Source organism: Megalobrama amblycephala, linkage group LG12 (genome assembly GCF_018812025.1).
Source record: "Megalobrama amblycephala isolate DHTTF-2021 linkage group LG12, ASM1881202v1, whole genome shotgun sequence".
Classification (NCBI taxonomy): domain Eukaryota; kingdom Metazoa; phylum Chordata; class Actinopteri; order Cypriniformes; family Xenocyprididae; genus Megalobrama; species Megalobrama amblycephala.
This window is the reverse complement of record NC_063055.1, coordinates 12449560-12472742: the sequence shown is the minus strand read 5'-3', so window position 1 is coordinate 12472742 and position 23183 is coordinate 12449560. Positions and strand designations below refer to the sequence as shown.

General features: G+C 39.9%; 1 protein-coding gene across 2 annotated transcripts in view; it reads left to right on the top strand.

Annotated features, from left to right (window-relative positions):
• The window catches only part of sema6bb (sema domain, transmembrane domain (TM), and cytoplasmic domain, (semaphorin) 6Bb), a 213439-nt gene extending 191429 nt beyond the window's left edge, over positions 1–22010 (top strand). For both annotated transcript variants that reach the window (XM_048208825.1, XM_048208824.1), the window contains one exon: positions 16845–22010. In XM_048208825.1, coding sequence (XP_048064782.1) covers positions 16845–17767 — 923 coding nt within the window. In that variant the 3' untranslated portion in view covers positions 17768–22010. The remainder of the gene's footprint in view (positions 1–16844) is intronic.
• The last annotated feature ends 1173 nt before the right edge of the window (positions 22011–23183 follow it).

The following is a 23183-nucleotide window of genomic DNA, read 5'->3' as shown; positions in this document are numbered from 1 at the left end:
CCGACTGGTAAAGTCATCGCGTCACTTCAGCAGCCATTAGAATCACCGGTTTCTATAGAAACAGTCAGACGCGTGCCTCCGAAGAGACGCGCATTTAGGTCTGCGACTTAGGTTGATCCAGCCTGAAAAAATACAGCTTTTTTGTCATGATTCGAGCATTTAGAAACTAAATGTATGAGTTGGTTGTTGTTAGATTTCATTGGTGATTTCAAAAATGAAATTTAATCGTAAGGTTGGCAAACAGTTTTGGAGAATCTGATGTTTCCCCATTCAAAGAGATAGGAGCTGCATAATGCCCAGGATGCCCGAGAGGCGTTTCAAAGATGGCCGCCGAGTGAAATGACTTGTCTTAAAGGGACTTTGATAAAACACAGCTATTGACCAATCAGAATCAAGGACAAGAACTAACCATATATATATATTTATGTGTGTGTGTGTATATGTACAGTGCTCAGCATAAATGAGTACACCCCTTTTGAAAAGTAACATTTTAAACAATATCTCAATGAACACAAAAACAATTTCCAAAATGTTGACAAGACTAAGTTTTATATAACATTTGTTTAAAAGTAAGGTTAATAATATAACTTAGAGAACAAAATTTTCGGTTTTACTCAAATTAGGGTGATGCAAAAATAAGTACAACCCCACTGAAAGTCTCTGGAGCAAAGCTAAATTTTAGACTACAAATGTCTAATTTAACAAGAATTCAAGCACAGGTGAGTGTTAAAAGTGTGTTAAAACCCCTTCCCATTTCATGCTGTCAGCAATGGCACCACATGGAAGAGAAATGTCACAAGACTTGAGAAAGAAAATTATTTCTTTACACCAGAAAGATGAAGGCTACAAGAAGATCAGCAAAGCTTTACTTATCAGTCAGAATACTTGAGCAAAAGTGGTACAAAAATTTTAAAAAGATGGAACTGCAACCATCTCACAGAGACATCCACGGAAGTTAACACCTCAACAGGAGCGTCTTCTGATGAGAAGTGTTGAAGAAAATCGGCATGCAAGTTCACTGCAGTTATCTAAAGAAGTAGAAAGCCAAACTGGGGTGACTATTTCCCGTGACACAATACGGCGTACACCGCAGAGGAATAGCATGCATGGGTGTCGTCCACGAAAGAAGCCTCTCCAAAAGCCCAGGCACAAAAAAGCCTGCCTAGAGTTTGCCAGGGCCCATGCTGACAAAGATGAAGACTACTGGGACTGATACTCTGGAGTGATGAGACCAAGATAAATGTTTTTGGAACTGATGGCTTCAAAACTGTATGGTGTCGCAAAGTTGAGGAATACAAAGAAAAATGCATGGTGCCTACAGTGAAACATGGTGGTGGCGGTGTCCTTATGTGGAGCTGCACGAGTGCTTCTGGTGTCGGGGAGCAGCATTTCATTGATGGCATCATGAATTCACAGATGTACTGCTCTATACTGAAAGAGAAGATGCTACCATCACTCCGGGCCCTTGGTCGTCGTGCACTTTTCCAACATGACAATGATCCTAAACACATATAAGGCCACTGTTGGATTTCTGAAGAAGAACGGGGTGAAAGTGATTCAGAGGCTCCTGATCTGAACCCAATCGAACACCTATGGGGAATTCTGAAGAGACAAGTTGATTGTCACTCTCCATCCAGCATCCAGTCTCTAAAAGAGGTCATTCTTGAAGAATGGAAATAGATAGATGTTGCAAAATGTTGCCAACTTGTTCATTCCATGCCTAGAAACCTTGGTGCTGTCATTAAAAATCATGGAGGCCATACAAAGTACTAGATGTAGTAGTTTTTGTTATGGGATGTACTCATTTTTGCATCAGCCTAATTTGAGTAAAACTGAAAAATATGTAATCTAAGTTATATTATTAACCTTACTTTCATGTTATAAGTTACACAGATGTTATATCTTGTCAACATTTTGGAAATTGTTTTTGTGTTCATTGAGATATTGTTACTTTTTAAAGGGGGTGTACTCATTTACGCTGAGCGCTGTATGTATGTGTATATGTGTGTGTATATATATATATATATATATATATATATAAAACATACACATTTTCAGTGTCTTTTAATTTATTATTATTTTGCCTATTCAAAGTAAGAGTGGCCATGGCCATTTGTAACTTGAATATGCAAGGCTTCCAGTCTCAGCCAGTTTGTTATTTTAGCTGTACAAAAACAGTGTTATGCTGCTTGATGTTGTAAACATAAAACTATTTTAATGTATTATTGTAGTCATAAACACTTGTTTAGCTCAAATAGTTTTTCAATTTTTTGCAGTTTATTCTTTTAGTTATTTACAGTACTTAAAGCAGCTAATGAATGGAAGCACATTCACAGCAAATAGCTTACATCCACATTAAAAAAACAAGGTGGATTGCAGGTCCATTTTTTTTCTCGCAATTTTTTTTTTTCCCCTAAAGTCCAATTATAATATTAGCGACAGACGTAATTTAATTCAGAATGAGTCATTTTACGTTTTTGTTCCAGTAAATGCTCTTTTTTGCACTGTTTAGGAAGTTTTGATTTAAAAAAGTTGTAAGTTAATGATACATCAAGCTCTTTTATGTCAAAGGGGAAATTTGATTCTTCATTATATGACCCCATTAAGTGGTCCCGCAGTGAGACAAATGAGTTTTTAAATGTATTTTGTAGTCTCTCAATTAATATGAGGTTGCATAAAAGCTGCATGCATTGTAATTAGAAAGAATGAGAAGAAAATTTTCAGTTTTAATGGTGCATAGCTTGTCAAATTCCTGGACACTTCTGTATGATGTTACTGCCTAAATATATCTCTCTGTATCTTTCTTCCACCTTCACTTCACCTTGGTGTTTGAGTAACCGATCAGGCAGTTCCTTCCGTCTCTCTCATTTTGCTCATCAGTGTGAGGACCGTAATTAGAGATGCGCCTGCTCTTCCTGTGCCCTGACCAGGCACTTAGCGATCTGCTTCAAAATGTCAACTCTCCTTTTGCCTGATACTCCGAGGGGGAGCTGATCAAAGTAGATGTAGACATCAGACGCTTTAATTTAGTTGACCTGTGAGGCCTGCCCTCAAAGGCCTGAGACACAGCCGCCAACAGCCTCTTGTCTTTCTGCATTTTGAGAGCCTATCTTTTTGGCTTTATCTTTCTATTTCTCTCTCTCACTCAGTTAAGGGAGGCTGCCATGTTGTGAATTCTTGTGTAATGATGGATGATGACTAAACTAGCTGCAACAACTTTACTCAAGAAATCATCAACAGTGCTTGAAACAATTAACTTGTTTGTTGTTAGAATGTGGAGTACATGTTGTATAGAGAAAGAAATGCTAGCATGAGAGAGGATAGCATGACATTTTACATTCCAGACTAGGCGAACACTTTGGTCTCTCGTCTGATCTCAGCTCAATGTGGTATTAACCCTTTACAGGTCATGACCTTTTAAGTCAGCCATATCGATTACAGGATTAGCGGCTAATTTAACGGTCCTTAAACTTCAACAGTATTCTTTTCATTGTAAAATTGCAGGTCATGTGAGGGGTGGAGCAGATTGTGAATTATTATGCCAAAGGAAATAAGAACAATATATACTTACGTATGAAGACTTCAGATGCAAAAACGGCCGTCTGACATGTTTTCTTTTAAATGGGCATTTTTTTTAGGTTCGGTAATTTCACTTTAATGGCAATGAAAAGTTATTAGTCAGTTATTGAAATGCCTTATTTTCAAAAATGTCACTTTAGTCAGTTGGTATTTAACAAATTTGACTGCAAAACCAGCATCTTTTGCTGCAACACACCTTCACTCATTTTGAAATCATTTTTACATTAGATTAAAAAGTTATGAAATTCATCCAATTCAGACTGTTCATTCGTTCAGTTAATTGTTCGCAAACTGTGCAAACAGTCCCAAAAGATAATTTAGCTTTGATGGATTGCGGTTCCCAAACACTACTGGCAGATTCCTTTAAAAAAAAAAAAAAAGTCGACCACCCCAAAACTGGATAATTTTTACACTGGGGTGGAATCCAAATATACCTGGCGCTCTTGTCAAAAAGCCGGTAAATGTTAACCACGCTTGCTTGTGGGACCGACGGAGTCACTGTTTGCACAGAAAACTCATCAGCAAATGTCAACGCTGTTAAACCAGGCATCAAAAGGGAGGGAGACATTAGTGTAGGAGAGAACTGTCATGCCCTGCCGTTGTTACGACTGAATGGACTGCAAAATGAGGCTTCTCCTCAAACCGGCAGTTCAACTACAGTACGTGTATAAAAAGCAGACAGTCATAAGACCCATTACTCTTTCTTTGCATCTATATCCCACCCGCTTACCCTTTTCTCTCGTGTGTGTGTGTACGTTGCTGCAAAAGCATTTGAGTATAATCACAGAGTTGACACAGATGGAGGCAATTACGCTGCTGCTAAAATATTTCCTGGAGAAAGGTGGTGTTTTGACTCGGCAAACAGTGGGTTGCAATCACGATCTAATTGAAGTCCATGTTGCACAAAGAAGTGCATGGTGGTGTCACTCTTGTGGAGTGGGATGACAGCCATGCAGAAAAAGGCAATGAGGCACATGCTGGCACATTTGCTTCTCCACTCTAATTGGTATCAGGTAGCAATCATAGATATAGTTATATACCTCATGTACGCTACTGTTCAAAAGTTTGGGGTTGGTTAGATTTATGTTTTTGAAAGAATACTCTTACATTCACAAAGCAGCATTTATTTGATTAAATATACAGTAAAAGAGTAATATTGTGAAATATTGTTACAATTTCTTATAACAGTTTTTTAAAGAAATGTATTCCTGTAATGGAACTCCAGTCTTCAGTGTCACATGATCCTACAGAAATCATTGTAATATGCTTATTTGATGCTCAAGAAACAGTTCTTAATAATATCAATGTTGAAAACAGCTGCTTAATATTTTTGTTGAAACCGAGATATATTTTTTTCAGGATTCTTTAGTGATGCAACGTAAAGTATAAAGTAATTTGTATGTCCTAAAAGGAAAAAATGCTGTCCAAAGCATCAAAATTAGTCAAACAGAGCACATTTGCTGTGTCATGTATCTTTTTTACTTGGAATTTCGATGACAATTGTCATTTTGTAGTTTTGTATGCTCTGTGGACTGTGTTAGGCTTTATAGAGGGGTTAGTTGTTAAAAAGAGTGTTTATAAGACTGATGTGGTGCTCTTGCCCTCCGGACCTTTCCAACACTCCCACAGGGGCAGTTCATGTTCTCCTAGAGTATAACATCTCATGACCTTCATGTCCAGGTCATTAATCTAGTCATGGACAAACACATGTATGTGTACACTGAGGTAGGTCATGTACCAGAGTTGGGCAGAATTGGCTCCCTTTCAATGCATGAGTTGGAATTTTAATTTAATTGGCCTATTGAATTGATATGACAAGAAGTGAAATTTATGGAATTGAAGTTTTGCAACACAAATGATTACATGATTAATTTGAACCAATTATGCCTGTTTTTCCACGTTTTTCTCAACTAATTAGGCATATTTCTCAGTACTGTCTCAACAATTAACACAGCCATCAAAACCACTTAATTATACCATACAGGTTTCAAATAGCTATAAATATAATTGTTTTAAAATAATTATAACAGAATTTGACATTTTAAATAATTGATTGATGTTGATGATTGGTTCCATTTAGAAGAGTCTTTGGTAAATTAAAGTGAAAATTTTTCTTCACAACATGTATATACTAGGCATAACATTATGACCACTGACTAGTGAAGTGAATAACATTGATTATCTCTTCATCATGACACCTGGTAGTGAGTTGAAGTAGAAGCAGGGAAAATGGCTAAGCGTAAGGATTTGAGCGAGTTTGACAAGTTGTGATGGCTAGATGACTAGGTCAGAGCATTTCCAAAACTGCAGTTGTTGTGGGGTGTTCCCAGTCTGCAGTAGTCAGTATCTATCAATAGTGGTTGAAGGAAGGAACAGTGGTGAACCCTGTTCATGGGCGGCCAAGGCTCATTGATGCATGTGAGGAGCGAAGGCTGGCCCGTGTGGTCCGATCAAACAGACGAGCTACTGTAGCTCAAATTGCTCAAGAAGTTAATGCTGGTTCTGATAGAAAGGTGTCACAATACACAGTGCATCGCAGTTTGTTGCGTATGGGGCTGCATAGCCGCAGACCGGTCAGGGTGCCCATACTGAACCCTGTCCACCACCGAAAGTGAGCATGTGATCATCAGAACTGGACCACGGAGCAATGGAAGAATGTGGCCTGGTCTGATGAATCATGTTTTCTTTTACATCACGTGGACGGCAGGGTGCGTGTGCGTAGCTTACCTGGGGAAAACATGGCACCAGGATGCGCTATGGGAAGAAGGCAAGCCGGCGGAGGCAGTGTGATGTTTTGGGCAATGTTCTGCTGGGAAACCTTGGGTCCTGCCATCCATGTAGATGTTACTTTGACACGTACCACCTACCTAAGCATTGTTGCAGACCATGTACACCCTTTCATGGAAACTCTATTCCCTGGCGGCTGTGGCCTCTTTCAGCAGGATAATGCACCTTGCCACAAAGCAAAAATAGTTCAGGAATGGTTTGAGGAGCACAACAACAAGTTTGAGGTATTGACTTGGCCTCCAAATTCCCCAGATCTCAATCGAATCGAGCATCTGTGGGATGTGCTGAACAAACAAGTCCGATCCATGGAGGCCCCACCTCGCAACTTACAGGACTTAAAGGATCTGTTGCTAACATCTTGGTGCCAGATACCACAGCACACCTTCAGGGGTCTAGTGGAGTCCATGCCTCAACGGGTCAGGCCTGTTTTGGCAGCAAAAGTTCGACCAACCCAATATTAGGAAGGTGGTCATAATGTTATGCCTGATCGGTGCGTGTTTAAAGAAGTAACCTATTGGTTAGTGCAAATGCTCTGACACATAGCCGTGTTGCTCATGCAGTCAGCGTGAGTTTGATTTGATTGAGTTTGAGGTAAAGTTTTCTAATTTTCTTGGTCTCTACTAGTATAATTTCCAGTCCTTTCTTTACTATATCAGTGAAGAAGCAAAAAGGCTAAAAAAAAATACTACTATCATGTGTCATTTAGTAAAAGATTGCTCAAGAGAGAGAAATTAGCATATATGTTTCTGTTCACAGGATCCCTACATAGTGTTCTCTCGGGTAGCTCACTTAACAAAATGTGTTGTTTTTTTTGTTGTTTTTTTTTGGAATGCTGAAGTTCACTTCCCAGGGCACTTTCTGGCAATTAGAACCATAGCCTTAGTGTGTGAGAAATCTTGGCTGGTTTGACTGCAGTAAGAGAGAGACTCAGGAGCGTAAAAGGACAACAGCAGCTGCCACTGAAGCCTGCAGCACGACGAGCCGCTTGTTGTGGTGTTGAGGATGTTGCCGTGGCGGTTGCCAGGCATGTTGACAGGGCATGAAGAATCTCTCCGCCACAGATCATCGTGACTGGGTGAAAGTGATAGCTCAGACAGGTGTGTGTGTGTGTGTGTGTGTGTGTGTAAGGGACACACAAAAATGTTGAGCAAAACATCTCAGCCTTAGAAATACCTTGCATGCAACCACAGGTGCCGTGACACCATTTTTCTCTCTCACAAACGCACGTTCCAGATCCTGAGACAAACAAGCTGTATTGATCATTCTAAAGAGGATTTTCTTCAGTTCATCAAGCCAGAGACGTGTCTCTATTGAGTATCTGTCTGACAAGCATGAAAGAGACATTTTGAGCCACCACAGCAGATCATGAATGACCCAGAAAAGTTTTTGTAATTCAAAAAATGTGTGGAAAACCAATTCCACCTCAGCCAGACTGAGCTTGAAAACTCAACATGTCCGTTATAGAGACAAACCGTCAGTACCGGTTAACTTAATACAAATAAGGAAGTGTTTTTAGCAGCTGGTAATATACAGTCATATGCATAACACTGACAGGCAGAATTTACGTCTTCAGCATGCTGGAAAGATTAACTTGAAATTGGAGGTTGAATTGTGGTAGATGCAGATGTCGTGCTATGCAATTGGCTAGACTAATACCACCGTGCCGCTTTCTGAATTTATAACCCATGCTGGAAATGTTGAATATTTTTTAATGATTTCATTTGAGAGTTCTCGCCATTCTGCCCTAAATTGAGGCTATCAATTTACCAGAAAACCTCCTGTTGCAGTAGAGCCCACATCAGCCACATCTGTGGAAATGCAATGCAGTACACGCTTCCATGATCCTGCATACTTGTTTGATAAATTTAAATTTAACACAGCTGAACCGACTCTCATCTGCATTCTCATTAGCGTTTGTCGGCAACAGTTGCTGTGAATGGGGGAAGCTATGTTGAAAAACTATGCGCTAATTGACTACAATTAATTGCGGCTGACTAGGCGGCATCTGCAGAATGTGGAAAAGGTGAGCAAGCAACAATAGGCAACAGTGTTTTAGCAGCGGACTGTTTCTCTTAACATTCGGCTCCGGTGGGGCAACTCATATCCTGAGCTCGCCCCCAGCTCAACACCCCTCCTTATTTCAAACAGTCCCTTCTATTTAGTCTCATGTTAATCATCATCAGACGTTGTGGACTGTAGCGTGCACAATTATGTTGGAATTAGAAACCCTGAACCGGTGCCAGGAAGCCTTTCACCTTATTGCAGTGCTATAGGCCATGAGCAGCTCTTTCTTTTTGAAAATTATAGAAGAGTTAATTGAGAACACGTGCAGACGTACGTAAACCTGCCAGCTGTATATTGATCTGAGAGTTTGGCTTTTAAAGTGTAAGCTAAGAAGCCATAAATGTCTTCACTACTATCTTTCTGTAAACACTCTGCTTGGATACAGACGTGTGTAAAAAGTTTGCAGATTTTGTTTTGCTGACGAGACTAGATTTAGTTGGTCTTTCTCATGAAGTGTGTTGACTAATGTAGGCTAGCTAGTTTAACCCTCTGGAGTCTGAGGCTGATTTGGGGTCTGGAGAAGTTTTGACATGCCCTGACATTTGTGCTTTTTTCAGTTGTTCATAAACATATTAATGACAAAAGTGTCATTAAACTGTATTCAGCACAAACTAGGCTACCATAATATGTGAAGAACATGTATGCACATGTTTGTGTTTTTGAAGGAATAACGTTTATGCGTGGTTATTGAAAAAACAAGAAAATTAAGTCACTGAAATAAGGCCAAAAATATATATTAAATCTGTGTTTACAAGACTTCTGGGTATTGGAGGTTGTAAACTAGAGTTTTTGCTTCAAAATTATGTAATAATTATAATGCCTACTTGTTCATATAAAACAATATATTGATTTAGTTTTTGTAAGACACTTTTTGTCAAGAAACTTTATTCTATACTGAGGAGTAATATTTATTCAATATTTATTATCATCACTATGAGTGCTGGATACTGTGTTTTCAATTCATACTTGCAGCTGGAGGGCGCTCTGTACACCTTTAGTCCACAAATTATTCTAAAGAAGAAGAGGACATTTCAGGAATGGTGTTTTCAATTCATACTTGCAGCCGGAGGGCGCTCTCTGTGCACATTTAGTCCACAAATTATTCTAAAGAAGAAGAGGACATATCAGGAACTAACGGCATGTCTTCCAGAGGTCGCTAACCATGGCTTTTACATACAGATAAACACTTTTCAAGACAATAAATACACGATTGAGACGATGAATGCATGTATTGACTGAATTTGCGTCTGAATAGCGCTCGCTCCGTGGGCGTGGCCGCATTAGCGGATAATGAGCTGAATCATGGATTTCTGACATGGCTCTCTTTTCATACAGATTACATAAACACAGAATTTTTGTTTTCGATATGACTTACATGATTTAAAACCTGACATTTCAACGTGTCTTTAGACATAAGTCTAATTTTTTTGTGATTAGTATTCACTAAGTTATAGTTAATTTTCTGAGAACTATCAGATTAAACTTTGTTCAGAGGGAGAGGACAGATCATGCATCATTTTAGTTTTCTTTATTTTCCAAAAGCACAACATTTTGTTTTTACTCTGAGTGTATACAAATAAAAGAAGATATTCTATAGTTTCAATTGATATATTACTTATGTCTCTATGACAAAAAATGATGGAGTATTTTAAGTCTGTTTTGCTGCAATGTGAAAAAAAACCTGCAAAACGCGTCGGTGCGTTTTCAGACCTCAGGGAGTTAAAGGATAGTTCACCCAACAATTTTGTCATCGCCCTCATGTCGTTCCAAGCTTGAATGACTTTTTTCTTCTGTGGAACTGGCAAGTTTTGTTTTAAAACAATGAAAGTCAATGGGGTCTAATGTTGTTTTGAAATTTTATGGAGGTTTGAGGGTGAGAAAATGATGAAAGAATTTTCATTGTTGGGTGAACTATCCCTTCAAGGTAATAGTTAACCCAAAAATAACCTGAATGACTTGTTTCTTCTATAGATGACAAAATATGAATGTTAGCCTACTGGATTCCCATATGTTGTATTCCAGTGAATAAGGACTCCAAAAAGTTTATGAGAAAAGTATCATAGAAGTGGTTCATATTACTCATTTACTATATTCCAAGTCAGCTTTGAGTGAAGAACAGACCAAAATTCAAATCATTATTGACTAAAAATCTCACATGAGATTTAATGAAAGAAGTAACAATGTACAATTCATGAATTAATTGTGCTTTTGAGCCTGACCTTTTCAAATGAAATGATCCATTTCACATGAATTGGACTGAATTGATTCTCAAGTTCAACTCGCAACAGTTAAAAGCTCACTGAATAACAACTTAAATTTCAGACTCTTTCTCCCTATGGACACCAACATACCAGCATCTAAAACGCAACACAATCTGGTGACCAGAAATGCTGGTCTTTTCATTATGGTTAACACGAATCAGCAGCAACAGTGAGGCTTGAGTACAGCAAAAGATGGGTGACATGTCGAGAACCAGAAAGAGAGAGAGGATTGGCAGACAGAGAATAGCCTGCAGTGTTTCTGCAGAGAAGGGGAAAGTGTGTGTGTGTGTGTATGAGAGAGAGCAAGAGCAAAGGGATAAGAGAATACAGAGAAGACAGAGATAGAAAGAGAAAAGATAATGAGTAAAGTCAGTGAACCATAAGCCACTGCTACACACACAAATGCACACACTCGCATGTAAGCCCTTGTGCTAACATGAAACACTACACACACACACACACACACACACACACACACACACACACACACACACACACACACACACACAACAGCAGCATCTAATGTAGTGCAGAAACTACTGCATGAATAAGTGTTTGTTACATAAGCACAGCTGATAACCACACTAAACTGTTTCACCCCACGCTAGAAGATCAAGTAATTAATAAACCTTGAGAAGGTTGCTTATTTGCTAGAAGAAAATCCATATTCCACCTGAGGTTTTTAATGACACGATCTCAACAAGAAACCGTACCCTGCTAGCATTTCATTAGCCGCCTCTCTGCTTACAGGTTGAAAAGGAGAGAGAGACCGAGAGCAATAGAGTGATACAGGGAATAAAAGAATAAGGGTACATCCCCGGAGACAGACAGCCAGCAGAAGATGAAAGGACATGGCATAGAGAGAGAGACAGAGAAAGAGATGAACGGGAGAAGATGTGCACAGAGATGGAGAGCGATAAGCAACAAACATCAAACTGCTAGTGAATAGACCCAGGGAAAAAAGAGGCAAAAGCAAGGCAGTTAGTCCCTGGGCTCTGAGTCTTTTAGCACTTGGCCTATTGCCTTCCGAAGACCAATTCTAACTAGACTGCTCCACCGCCATTGTTCGCTTGTAATTGGAGCTTCCAGCTCAAGATGTGCTCGCTGCCTTGACAGTCCGGCTGCCTTCCATTAAGCTTTAATAAGTGAATGGGGAAAAAGGGGGTTTCTGTCACCCCGTCGGGAATGACGAAAAGAAAGAAACAGTGCCTGAGACTATCTCTCCCCCTTCGTCCACTCCCGTCTGTGTGTTTTGTTTCCTGTCACGACAAAGCGATGTGACTACAAAGGCAACATCTATAATGGCCCCAATCTATTCATTGCATGCATGCACCATCTTCTTACTGTAAAAAAAGGATGGACACATTGCAGGCGAGAGGGGAGAAAGAATGAGAGGTGGCCCTCCAGACAGGCAGACCTTTTAATATGTCTCTTTCATTACGGAGAAAGGCCGGTGTGGTTTGAGTAATATCTATCTGAGGCACCATCAGGGCTGCGCCCAGGAAAAAGCGACTCGCGTATATACAAAGAGCGTTTGAAGTGTGTTTTAGTACTGATGGCAAACAGAATTGTGTTTTTAGAAAGTCAGGCTCTCTGAGTTCTTCATGACCTCAGGTGCGCTTCCAACAGATAAGGATAAGGTTGTTTAACAATAGTTAATGCATTAGCACGAGTGCAAAGTACTTGCTTAACTGTATTATCATTATTATAGCTTGTCAAATTTGGCATTATTGGGGGGAGTCTCTTTTCAAAAGGGGGCAGAGCTTTATTAGCTTGCGCTTCGGTTGCACAACAACAACAAAGCTACAGAATCTCACACAGCTAAAATGACGATTGTCAGTAACGGTGTTCAGACTTACATTGTTCAAACCGGAGTCGGACACTGATGGAGAGACTCGGGAAGAAGTTACAACTTTTAGAATGCAACTAGATGTTTCTAAATGGTTAGTGGATAAATTTATGTAGTTGCAGTGGAGTTGATTCAACTCATCGACTAGCATGTCAGTCGTCAATCCAGCGTTGAACCGACCCTTGTTTGTGAAGCAGTCCGGTGTTAAATGACGGCATGGTAACAACACTCTACTACAACAACTATTCCTCTTCTTTAAAGCCCAGAACACACTAAACCGACACCAATGAACTAGTGGCAGCGAAAGCAGACTGCGGGGTTGGCTCACTTCGGCAGCGTTTGGGTCCAAATTTGCCCTGACACACCAAACTGACGCTCGACACCCGACAGCCAAGTAGCACGTCTGTTCTGTGCCTGCATAAGAAGAAATGCCTTTCCATACCAGCAGGTGGCAGTAGCTGAACAGCCAATCAGAATGATCAGATGGCCCGGCTGACCGACAAGCTCCGACGCCAATTCAACATGTCAAATCAGCCAAAAAAAAGCTGACGAGGACCAACTTCAGCCGACGGTGTGGAAAACACACTGAGAAAACTTAGTTGGCCGACGAACAAAAACAGCCTGACCGTCGGCTTGGTGTGTTCCGGGCTTAAAGCAGCCCAACATAGGCTCACCTCTTTTGTTCCATGTTTCCGGTGGCAGAGTTTATGTAAATTTTGTGGTTTATGATGTCACCAACCCAGGAAGAAGCTTGTTGTAGTCCTTAAGAAACGATTTCTGTAAAAGAAAATTGAACTTTGAGCATCATAACCTTGCAGATGTTGTTTATGCTCTAACAACAACACTACCCACTAACTAAAGTTGAAAAAGTGAAATCATAATCAAGGACCCTTTTCATATTTAATAAAAAAATGCATAAATCTAAGTGTTAAAAATGCATAAATGTAAGTGTAAATCTTAATTGAATTATATATATATATAAATATATATTTATATATATTTATATTTTACAAAATAGACAAAGACACTGACAGGTTACGATGTATTGGTTTATGTCAAGTTGTCATAACTCAGACATCTCAAACAAAGTCATCTTTGCATTAAAAATGACATAATTGAGCGAATGACACTTAATGACAGTTGTCATAAACATTCATAAAACCTCCTTCATATTCATGACACGTGTCATGTCATGATTATGAAGGTGTCATGTCAGTCTTATGCACACCCCTTCAAGTAAAGTGTTACCAGATATAGATAGATAGATGTATATGTGATGTATATATTATGTATATGTGTTAATGTCTTACTTTTAAAATAACATTTAAAAGATTAAATAATGCTTTTAATTGTTGTTTCATGATACCTAGTGCACTAATGTTGATGACTTATTGTACCTTAGAGTAATGCATTACTGGCACGTTCGAATTTCCGTTCTTTTCTACTCTATAGTTTGTTTGAAAAGTTCACAAAGTGTGTCGCACAGAGAAGTGAAGTCTTCAAGCAATCAAACATCACTTCATCTTCTACCCCATTGCCTTATGCCACCGAAAGTAAACACCACAATGCATGAACATAAACAACCTAGAAAATAGCATCATCCCAGCATCCCACCCTGCTCACCACATCCTTTCAGGACCCTGTTCCTGATGCATGGTGGGGCCCTCATGAATGACAAGTGGGTTGCAACAGCATAAACAAGAACTGTTTTAGGCAGTGGTTCGTGACGTGAACCGCCCCATGCCAGCGATGTTTATCCAACTTCTAACAGCAATGCTGCCACACACCGGCAGCGGCAGCCAAAAAGTTAGTCATAAAGATGACAAAAACAAAAACCAATAGTTTACTGCCCTTTAGACAGCAGTTAGCATGCTGGGAAAAGATACACACACCTGGTATCTGTCTGCGATAAAATAAATATAATGCCCCCACACCACAAACAAAATAGACAGAGAGCGGTAGCAGGGCAGAGACAGAGATAAACACAAATGGAGGGAGGGTAGAGAGAGACTGTGCAAGAGAAAGAGAGAAAAAGACAGAGGAAAAAACAGACACTGACTCAGCATCCACATGAATGCATTGATTGATTTGAGGTGTCATTTCGGTAATGTGGTCTGTCCCTCCAAAATGAATACAGTGAAGTAAACATGTATATCACCAGAAAATTGCTAGGCACTCTGTCACAACATCTCCCAATGAAATGACCGACGTGGTATGTTATATGGTTCCTTTCTCTGGTGCCCAACTGCCGCTAATATATCTTTTAATTCAGCGGACTCTTTGTACACACAAACACCCACATTGTGGCAGCCATTATGAGCTAATTATCGTAGCAACATTTTTATTGATTGTGCCTCTCTTCTCATTTTATTTGAGTTCTTAAACAAACAGCTGTAAGTGCTAATTAAGGCTGTTTATTTTCACCAATGTGAAATGCTTACCATTTGTCTCTATTGTGATAAATTTGCCAGTTAAATTAATTTGTCTCAAGAGTGTTTCATCTGCTAAGCCATTTTATGATGTTGGTTCTTACTGTTGTGAGTGACTATGAACTCTCCAGTTTTATTGAGTTTCCTCAAATTAATAAGATATTGTCTCTATATTTTCATGTTTGGGTAGCTGAACAAAAACTTTCCATGAACACTGATTTGATTTTGATTGATTGATTGATTGATTGATTGATTGATTGATTGATTGATTGATTGATTGATTGATTGATTGATTGATTGATTGATTGGTTGATTGGTTGATTGATTGGTTGATTGATTGATTGATTGCACCCTAAACTTAAAGGGTTAGTTCACCCAAAAATGAAAATTCTGTCATTAATTACTCACCCTCATGTCGTTCTACACCCGTAAGACTTTCGTTCATCTTCAGAACACAAATTAAGATATTTTTGATAAAATCCGATGGCTCAGTGAGGCCTGCATTGCCAGCAAGATAATTAACACTTTCAAATGCCCAGAAAGCTACTAAAGACGTATTTAAAACAGTTCATGTGACTACAGTGGTTCAACCTTAATGTTATGAAGCGACGAGAATACTTTTTGTGCAGCAAAAAAACAAATTAACGACTTTATTCAACAATATCTAATGATGGGCGATTTCAAACCACTGCTTCATGAAGCTTCAAAGCTTTACGAATCTTTTGTTTTGAATCAGTTCGGATCATATATCAAACTCCCAAAGTCATGTGATTTCAGAAAACGAGTTTTCATTACATCATAAGTGTTTCGAAATTTTAATGGTTCACGTGACTTTGGCAGTTTGATACACGCTACAAACCACTGATTCGAAATAAAAGATTCGTAAAACTTTAAAGCTTCATGAAGCAGTGTTTTGAAATCGCCCATCACTAGATTTTGTTGAATAAAGTCGCTATTATGTTTTTTTGGTGCACAAAAAATATTCTCGTCACTTCATAACAGGTTGAACCACTGTAGTCACGTGAACTGTTTTAATTATGTCTTTAGTAGCTTTCTGGGTGTTGAAAGTGTTAATTATCTTGCTGGCAATGCAGGCCTCACTGAGCCATCAGATTTTATGAAAAATATCTAATTTGTGTTCTGAAGATGAACGAAGGTCTTATGGGTGTGGGTTTAAAGGGATGTTTTTTATAATTTAGCAAATAATTTTTGGCTTACTTGCTGTCTCTTTTGCTTGATTGGCAGCTTCTTTGCTGACTCTTTTACCATCTCCCTTGAAACATAGATTATGTCCAGTTTCATCAATAACAGTCCTTGGTATTTGAGCTCCACAGAGCAAAAGACCTCGCCGATATTATCATAATTGATCTGCTGCAGCAGTATTTTTATGCTGTCCTGCTTTCTCATCATCAATTATTAATTGGTGCTCTTCTGAGAACTTAAGACTTCTGTCATTTCAAAGTGAATGGTATCCATTGCTCTCATCCCTCTTTTCTCAATGTGTGTGTGTGTGTGTGTGTGTGTGTGTGTGTCAGATCTATCACACTCTTTAATCAGTAAATACAGTTTAAAAGTTTCAATAATTGTCAGAATTATTCAGTGTTAGAAGTTTTTGAAAGTTAATGTTCCAAAACACGTCATTGATAATAGGTGCTTTCAATCACAAAGACAGTTATTACAGCAGTTAAAACCAACATCCACTTTAGGTAGTAATGAGTGCAATTAGTCTGTTATTTTTCTTCATTCGTGCAATCTTCGACCTCATAGAAAAATAAACTTTTTTACAGTTAAAAAAAAACAAGGTAATATTTGTGAATATTTGTTAGTTTTGAATGTGTTTTATGCTCACATCTGTTATTCTTTCCATGTGTTTAGGTCTTCTGCAGGAGAGTTTCATCGAGGAACCAGATGGCTTGGTGTCCGTGAACCTGCTGGTCGTGTCTGCAGTTTCAGCTTTTGCCACCGGGGCGGTGCTGTCGGGTCTGATGGTGTGTTGGATAATGAGCCTCAAGCACCGGCAACGTTCCAGAGCTGGTGGATCTGGTTTGGGGAGTCGTCGCAAGGGTGACAAGGAGCAAAGCATGCTGGGACATGGTCGCAGCGGTTCCGTGATCAGCGTGACTCGTATCAGCGGCAGCGAAAGACCCCGCTCGCAGGTTGAGAATCTATTTACCAACGGCTGGCCAAAATCTGGAGATATCGACCCAGGACTTCCCACTCCAGAACAGACGCCTCTGCAGCAGAAACGTCCCACTCCAAACGTTCATCTCACGGACTGCGATTGGGACCAGAGCCATACCTTCCTGGCCCAGACAGGGACACCCTGCCCGGCGAACTCTGCGGTCATTTACCTGAGTTCCAAATACTTGCAGGGTGGGCGGCAGGAGGGATCGGGTGATGTTCCCCCGCATTCGGAGCGCCAGCGGTACCTTATCCTCTCCCACCCTGCAAATCAGCGGGAGCAGGCCGGGCAACCATCCGCCCCGCCTACCCGCAACTCTGCGGGTGAATACAACTATCCGGCGACACCTCAAGACTCCCCTGACCGCAGGAGGGTGGTGTCGGCTCCTACCACGCAGACGGACTATGGCGAACATCTGCGATGGTCCCGCGACGGGCTCAACTTCAATAGCAACAATGCGACTCCTTCTGGCCACCATCCGTATCCGATACAGCCGCGCACTAATGCAGCATTAGTACGGCCAGGTCACCACACTCAGCGGGGGCTCAATGAGCTACAAGACTACAGCCACCTGCTGGTGAAAAGTGTAAGTGAGCGCAACCCTAGTGGCCAATGAGTGGTCCAGGCCCGTTCACACCCTTCAGAGTCCCATCACCCCTAAGACTCAGACTCCTTCTGTAATCCTGCCCTTCCTGTCCTCTCTCACTGCCATCCAGTGTCTTTCAAGTCCCCCACCAGTGGCTGAGCTCTAGAACTACCGAGAGTGAGAGAATAAGATCGTTAATGGTTGATGGTGATAAAGCCGCCGTCCTCCCCAGCCTGAGGGTTGACGCCACTTAGCACGTTAGCGGCTTCTATCACGCCCTGTCTAATGAAACGGAAGGATCGTCTGGGAATAACTGACGTGTTGGGTGATGGGAGGTGAAATACTTAATCTTAATCCTGCGAATGGGTACGTTGACTGTTTAGCATACCGAAGCGGTCGCGGATTGTCTCTCTGTAATCTCACGCCTGTAAACCATTCAATGGAAGTGATCAGTTTTGTTTTCACCTCTTTCTTGCTTTACATTTGAGCCTGTGGATGCTGCTTTTGTGCATCCTGGGCCTTTGCAGACAAGCTCAAACTTCCCTTTGTCTGTTTGTGTGTGTGTGTGTGTGTGTGTGTGTATGCGAGCTGCGCCAAAATGTGCTTGTCGGCCAGACTTGATGTGAACGCAAAATGGCCGACCAACACTGGAGTTTCGTAAGTGATCTGATGTCAAATGACTGACTACCCCTCCCTCCCTTACCTATCAAGTGTCAGGAAGCAATCAAGAAAACTGCCATGTGACTTTATCTAAAGACTTGTGTGCTGGAATATCAGATGTAAATGGGTGATGGAGCAGAGCGCTCGCAAAAAATCATGGATTAATCTACCCATGTTTTCTGGACGGAGCAGGGAAGCACTGTGGAAATGACTTTATGTTGTGTACAGGGCCATATGTTGGGTGGACCCATTTATTTTGTGGTTTATCTTCAAAACCAAGAAAATGTGTGTTTTTATCCCCTACACATGTTAGAATTAGAGCAGAGCATTTGCAACACTTTCTCTTTCTTTCACTCGGCCTGGCTTCGTTCTCTCTGCAGTCCATTGAGTCGAATGTGAGCTCGGTTGTCTGGGCCGGGCCGGGCCACTAGGGAGCTGAATTCAGAGTGTCTCACTGACACTGGGTCTCTTTGTGCGGCCCAGCCAGAGAAGACCATCCCAACAACAAATAGCCGTTAAGAGTCATGGCTTAGCCATCAGCCAAGCCCAGGAGAATGTCAATGAGGAGCCAGACAGATCGGACCCCTCTGGGTCCCCCCTCACTGCCAGCCTTCACTAGCCACACAGAATCAGATGAATACAATGTTACATTTAGATGGAGAGCAAAAAAATCAAACCCACTGTGCTCCCAATGGCACTGTGCCCACTTCAGCCATTGTTTAGTTTCCTCTGGCTCTCTTTGGATTGCTGTTTGTTTGTTTCAGGGTTGTAAACCCCACGAGAGGCATGAAAGAAATAGTGTACTATTCAATTCATTCACCTCTCATTGAACGACGTTATCTCTGCTTTCTTCCCGTGGGGCACTAGTAATTTACCTAACATTACCTGAGCGTGTCCACTAGAGGGCAGTAATGCATATTACAGGATTTTACTACTCAGTGCTCAATGGACCCTTTTCACAGTGTGAGATGAGTAATTAGGTTACATTTAACATCGAAAACAAAAATTTAATTTTGTTTTAATTTTTTTTTTTTTGTTCAGACACATTAAATTGGTCAAAAGTGACAGTAAAGACATTTATAATGCAACAAAAGATTTCTATTTCAAATAAATGCTGTTGTTTTGAACTTTCTAATCACCAAAGAATCATGAAAAAACTGTATCACGGTTTCCACAAAAATGGCTCCACTGTTTTCAACATTGATATGATTGGAAATTTCTTGAGCACCAAATCAGCTTATTTGAATTATTTCTAAAGGATCATGTGACACTGAAGACTGGAGTAATGTCTGTTTAAAGTTCATCTGTGCCACACCAAGTATGTTACATTTTTAAATATATTAAAATAGAAAAAACACTAATAATATTTCACAATTTTATTGTTTTTACTGTATTTTTATTAAATAAATGAAGCCTAAGTCAGCATAAGAGACTTTTTAAAAATCATTAAACAAATCTTACTGACCCCAAACTTTTAAACAGTAATGTATTACACTATACTTTGTGTTATATTTACCTGGCATTAACCCCTTTTGCAATGGGGTTTCAAATACATCTTTTGATTTGACATCTTTCTGACTGCTGTTATCCATCTCTTTTTCTTTTCTTTTAGAAGTCATGAAAATGTAATTGATTGTTTTGTTTTTTTCTTAAACTGTTGATACAAACGGTAATGCAAAAATAACATTTGCTATGGTCTCACGTGTACTCCTCTAGAAGACTAGCCTGCTATTGTTTACGTTCCAAACCCAAAAATGAAATGTGAAAATGGTCCATGAGAGAGTTTGACATGAAATGTTTGATGGTCCTACAATCAACAATCCTTCAGCACTAAGTGCATGTTGTTTTAAAAACAGGCCTTGTTTCAAATGAAAAGTCTGGTGAGGTGATGATAGAGAGAGAATTTAAGGGCACAGGGTAGGGAGTGTGTTCTTTTAAATTTGGATGGATGAAACCGCTGAAGCTGAACATTAAAGCCATTAATGAAGTGTATAATTTATGGGTTTTAAGTGCCAATGCATGACTGAGTTCAAAACTGTATAATTATTTTACACAATCAACATTATTGATGCTGTTTTTTAATTGATGCTGTCACCCAGCTCATCTGTTAATTTTCCAACTGTTCTACCCTCACACAGACTACGTGCTGAAAAAAGGTGTACCCACCCATGCATGCTCTCGCCCTGCTTCCCCCTCTCCGGCTTTTCACTCTGTTGCGCCATTAGGCGAAACATGCATGATTACGCTAAGTCTGTCTTGGCCCGATAAGGCCTAGAGATGATCGTGAGAGATGTGCAGAAATGCAAGCACCCACTTGCTTACTCACAGCCAGATTTTACAAAGCAATCGCCTGAGATGTGGGCAGCAAAACTCAAGAAGCGAGTCATCTTCCCGACCGCATCCCATACAAGTAACATTCCCTGGAACAAACCAGAAACTAGCAGCAAGCGCAGGTCAAACTTGTTGTGAAACCCTGTACGCAATTGCTAAACACCGTCTGGGTGAATTCGCACAAGATTTTGAGGTGGTGAAATGGAGTTAATTTGCTGTGGAGCTCTATAAAATACGTTCCCGGGAAAAGAAAATAAACGAGGGTTGTTTCACTGTTTCCCATGTCGTAATTCTCTCAAGCAAGAAATGGAGTCCGCCGTAAAAACTCTGCTATGGTTTTGTTTGGACAGAAATATATCTAGCTATGTTTTAGAAAGCTCCCTACTCTCAATTTTCCAATTAAAATCCTGTCTCTGAACAGTGAGGACAGTGCGCTCCAGGCTTTCTCGTTGTCTGGGCTGTTTCTTTCTCCGCTTTGTCTTTTAAAGCCCTGAGATTTTTTTTTTTCCTTTTCTTTTTTGACAGCCCCCCAGCCACAAACTGCCACAGCTAATGGGCCACCCGACGAAATGTGCAAACACAAAGAAAGAAATGGTTTGTTTAGAAATGACATGCTTTCAGTTTGCAAAGCCTGACATCTGACAAGCACAAACAGAGTTTGAATTTTTTTGTAAAGTTGTAGAGAATATATTAGCCAGTACTGATATCTTCATTTTTATATTTGTTTATTTGTTTGTTTTGTGGTAATGTTTTAGGTTGGTTTATTGAGTTCATGAAAGTGATTTGATTTGCTCTCTGGTGTGTGAATTTTTTCAACAATGACAATGATTATACTGCGACTGTGACCTGAATTTCAGTGTTTGATCCTGGTTCATGAACTGTGCAAAGCCTTTTCTCCAAAAAAAAAAAAAAAAAAAAAAAAAAAAAAAATGGATGGGAGATGTTTCTCCTAAAAGAAAGAGAAAAACACTTTTGCAAAAGAGCCAAGTCTTCTGTTAACTGTGATGGACTTCTGATTCGTCTTGCACCGGAGGCTGTTCGTGTTACTGGGTCCATTGTCATTAAATGACAAGTTGTGTCCCCTTCAGTGTACATAATGGTTTCAGTGCTTAAATGTAATTTAAGTGAACTATCTGCATGAACACAGCCTCGGTCTGGGGTACACAGAGGTAGTGTGCATTTCAACACGACATGCTACTGTGTGCCCTGATATTGTCCACCAATCAGACAGTCACATGCATGCTTTCCAAATCAACAGCACAAATGCACACACAGACACACACACACACACACACACACACAATCACTCACACAAACACATGGACAGTGGGGTTCAGAAGTCTAAAAAGATTCTATTTAGCATTTTTCTTATTTAATATAATATTTTTCTTTCTGTCATTTATTACTTACCCTCATGCCGTTCCACACCCATAAGACCTTCTTTAATCCTCGGAACACAAATTAAGATATTTTAGTTAAAAATCCGATGGCTCCGTGAGGCCTCCATAGGGAGCAATGACACTTCCTCTCTGAAGATCCATAAAGGTACTAATAATATATTTAAATCGGTTCATGTGAGTACAGTGGTTCAATATTAATATTATAAAACGACGAGAATATTTTTGGTGCGCCAAAAAAAACAAAATAACGACTTATTTAGTGATGGCCGATTTCGAAACACTGCTTCAGGAAGCATCGAAACATAATGAATGAGTGTATCGAATCTGCTGTTCGGAGCGCCAAAGTCACATGATTTCAGCCGTTGGCAGTTTGACACGTGATCTGAATCATTATTTGATACACTGATTCATTTGTGCTCCGATGCTTCATGAAGCAGTGTTTTGAAATCGGCCATCACTAAATAAGTCGTTATTTTGTTTTTTTTTCTCGTCGCTTTATAATATTAATATTGAACCACTGTACTCACATGAACTGATTTAGATATGTTTTTAGTACCTTTATGGATCTTGAAAGAGGAAATGTCATTGCTCCCTATGAAGGCCTCACCTAGCCATCGGATTTCAACAAAAATATCTTAATTTGTGTTCTGAAGATTAACGACGGTTTTACAGGTGTGGAACGGCATGAGGGTGAGTAATAAATGACAGAATTTTCATTTTTGGGTGAACTAACCCTTTAAGTGAAAAGATGAATTGAAATAATGTCTCAGAATGTCTTAGTATTCAGTTTGTCCCTCTTTTGCTTTAATGACAGCAGCACTCGAGCTGCATGTAGTTTGCGTAAAACCTGATGAACGTGTTCTCCAACATGATTTGAGATTATCCAAAGAGCATCTGACCATCTGTACAGAATCACATGAAAAATGTCACATTTTCTTGACCTGAAAATAGTGCTAAATCTTAAATATTTCATATTCTTTTTATGTCATAAAGTTTCTAATTTTCTCAAAATACTAAACTGTTTATTTTAGGGTGTAAATGAACATTTAAACCCC